The 2,500-nt window shown below is 39.1% G+C and overlaps 1 protein-coding gene across 1 annotated transcript in view; it reads right to left on the bottom strand.

Moving 5' to 3' along the window:
- LOC310722966 (low-density lipoprotein receptor-related protein 1-like) overlaps nt 1-2,500 on the bottom strand; it is a 109,695-nt gene that overhangs the window by 44,357 nt on the left and 62,838 nt on the right. The window contains exons 30-32 of the mRNA XM_083535818.1: nt 1,748-1,975; nt 1,248-1,422; nt 958-1,052 (exon numbers count right to left, since the gene is read on the bottom strand). Coding sequence (XP_083391944.1) covers nt 958-1,052; nt 1,248-1,422; nt 1,748-1,975 — 498 coding nt within the window. The remainder of the gene's footprint in view (nt 1-957; nt 1,053-1,247; nt 1,423-1,747; nt 1,976-2,500) is intronic.

Raw genomic sequence — 2,500 nt, 5'->3', positions numbered from 1 at the left:
GTTAAATGTAGTGTTAAATGTAGTTTTAAAATGTAGTGTTAGTAGTAGTGTTAACTGTAGTGTTAACTGTAGTGTTAACTGTAGTGTTAACTGTAGTGTTAAATGTAGTGTTAACTGTAGTGTTAAATGTAGTGTTAGTAGTAGTGTTAACTGTAGTGTTAACTGTAGTGTTAAATGTAGTGTTAAATGTAGTGTTCAATGTAGTGTTAGTAGTAGTGTTAACTGTAGTGTTAGTAGTAGTGTTAACTGTAGTGTTAAATGTAGTGTTAGTAGTAGTGTTAACTGTAGTGTTAGTAGTAGTGTTAACTGTAGTGTTAAATGTAGTGTTAAATGTAGTTTTAAAATGTAGTGTTAGTAGTAGTGTTAACTGTAGTGTTAACTGTAGTGTTAAATGTAGTGTTAAATGTAGTGTTAAATGTAGTGTTAGTAGTAGTGTTAACTGTAGTGTTAAATGTAGTTTTAAAATGTAGTGTTAGTAGTAGTGTTAACTGTAGTGTTAACTGTAGTGTTAAATGTAGTGTTAGTAGTAGTGTTAACTGTAGTGTTAAATGTAGTTTTAAAATGTAGTGTTAGTAGTAGTGTTAACTGTAGTGTTAAATGTAGTGTTAAATGTAGTGTTAACTGTAGTGTTAAATGTAGTGTTAGTAGTAGTGTTAACTGTAGTGTTAGTAGTAGTGTTAACTGTAGTGTTAAATGTAGTGTTAAATGTAGTGTTAGCTGTAGTGTTAACTGTAGTGTTAACTGTAGTGTTAGTAGTAGTGTTAACTGTAGTGTTAACTGTAGTGTTAACTGTAGTGTTAGCAGTAGTGTTAGCAGTAGTGTTAGCTGTAGTGTTAACTGTAGTGTTAACTGTAGTGTTAGTAGTAGTGTTAGTAGTAGTGTTAACTGTAGTGTTAGCAGTAGTGTTAGCAGTAGTGTTAGCAGTAGTGTTAGCAGTAGTGTTAGCGTTTGACTCACCCACAGGTCCTCTCTGATTGGTAAACAGCACCGTGTGGTTGGTTCCGTCCATGTTAGCCATGCTGATGTTGTCTCCATCCGTCCAGTACATTTTCCTGCAACAATCAGTGCTCACTCAGTAACACACTCCTCCTGCTGCTGCTAATCACTGACTTACAAACACTACCACAGCTTGCATAGTATTTACATAATATAGATAAAATAAAGCTTTTTTTTTCTTCAAAGAATTTAAATAAAGAAAACTTTACGCACACACACACGCGCACACACACACGCACACACAGACTGACCCGAGTGTGGGATGGACCACGATGCAGTGCGGTTTGTCTAAACCCTGAATCACAGCGTTTTTAAACGATCCGTCCAGACGAGCCACATTTATCTGCTTCTTATTGGCATCAAAACTCGTCCAAAACAGGTTACGGGAAACCCAGTCCACTGCCAGCCCATGCACGTTCGGCAAATCTGTAACGCACACACACACACACACACACACACACACACACACACACACACACACACACACACACACACACACACACACATAATGAACTCACTGTTCTGCTCTTAACAAAAATTAAACATTCTGCACTGCACACTTTATATATATATATATATTGTACTGCTATCAACCAATCAAAACACACTGTTCTGCTTTTGCCAATTTGGACAACACATTGTACTACTCTCGGCTAATCAGGACACACTGTGCTATTCTCGACCAATAAGAACACACCGTACTGCTTTCGGCCAATCACTCTGTACTGATTAGTACAGGTGTGTGTTTTACCTGCTGAGACGACGGTTTCGATGCCGGTGCCGTTAATGAAGGCTCTTTTGATGGTTTGTGTGCGAACATCAGACCAGTAGATCCTTCTCTCCACCGCGTCGTAGTCCACCACCGTCACGTTATCAATATCAGGAACCGTGAAAGAGATGATGTAGTTATAATACGGGTTATAAAGATCCACCCCACGGATCTCTATCTGACGAGCGTACAGCAGGAACTGACGAGATTCTACACCACAGACAGAGAGGGGTAATCACACACACACACACACTAACACACACACATATAATCACACTAACACACACACACACACACACACACACATACAATCTCACACACACACACACACACACACACACACACACACACACACACACACACACACACACATATATACAATCACACACACACAAACACACACACACACACACACACACACAATCACACACACACACACTAACACACAAACATACACACACACAATCACACAGAGATGTGTGTATAGAAGCATGTGTATAGAGGCGTGTGTAGAGGTGTGTGTATAGAGGGGTGTGTGTAGAGATGTTTATAAAGGTGCCTGTATAGAGATGTGTGTATAGAGGTGTGTATATAGAGGTGTGTGTAAAGAGGTGTGTGTAAAGAGGTGTGTGTAAAGAGGTGTGTGTAAAGAGGTGTGTATAGAGATGTGTGTATAGAGATGTGTATAGAGATGCGTGTATAGAGGTGCGTGTAAAGAGGTGTGTGTATAGAGAT

Source organism: Silurus aristotelis (assembly GCF_946808225.1).
Source record: "Silurus aristotelis genome assembly, chromosome: 29".
NCBI lineage: Eukaryota > Metazoa > Chordata > Actinopteri > Siluriformes > Siluridae > Silurus > Silurus aristotelis.
This window is presented reverse-complemented; position numbering and strand designations above follow the sequence as displayed.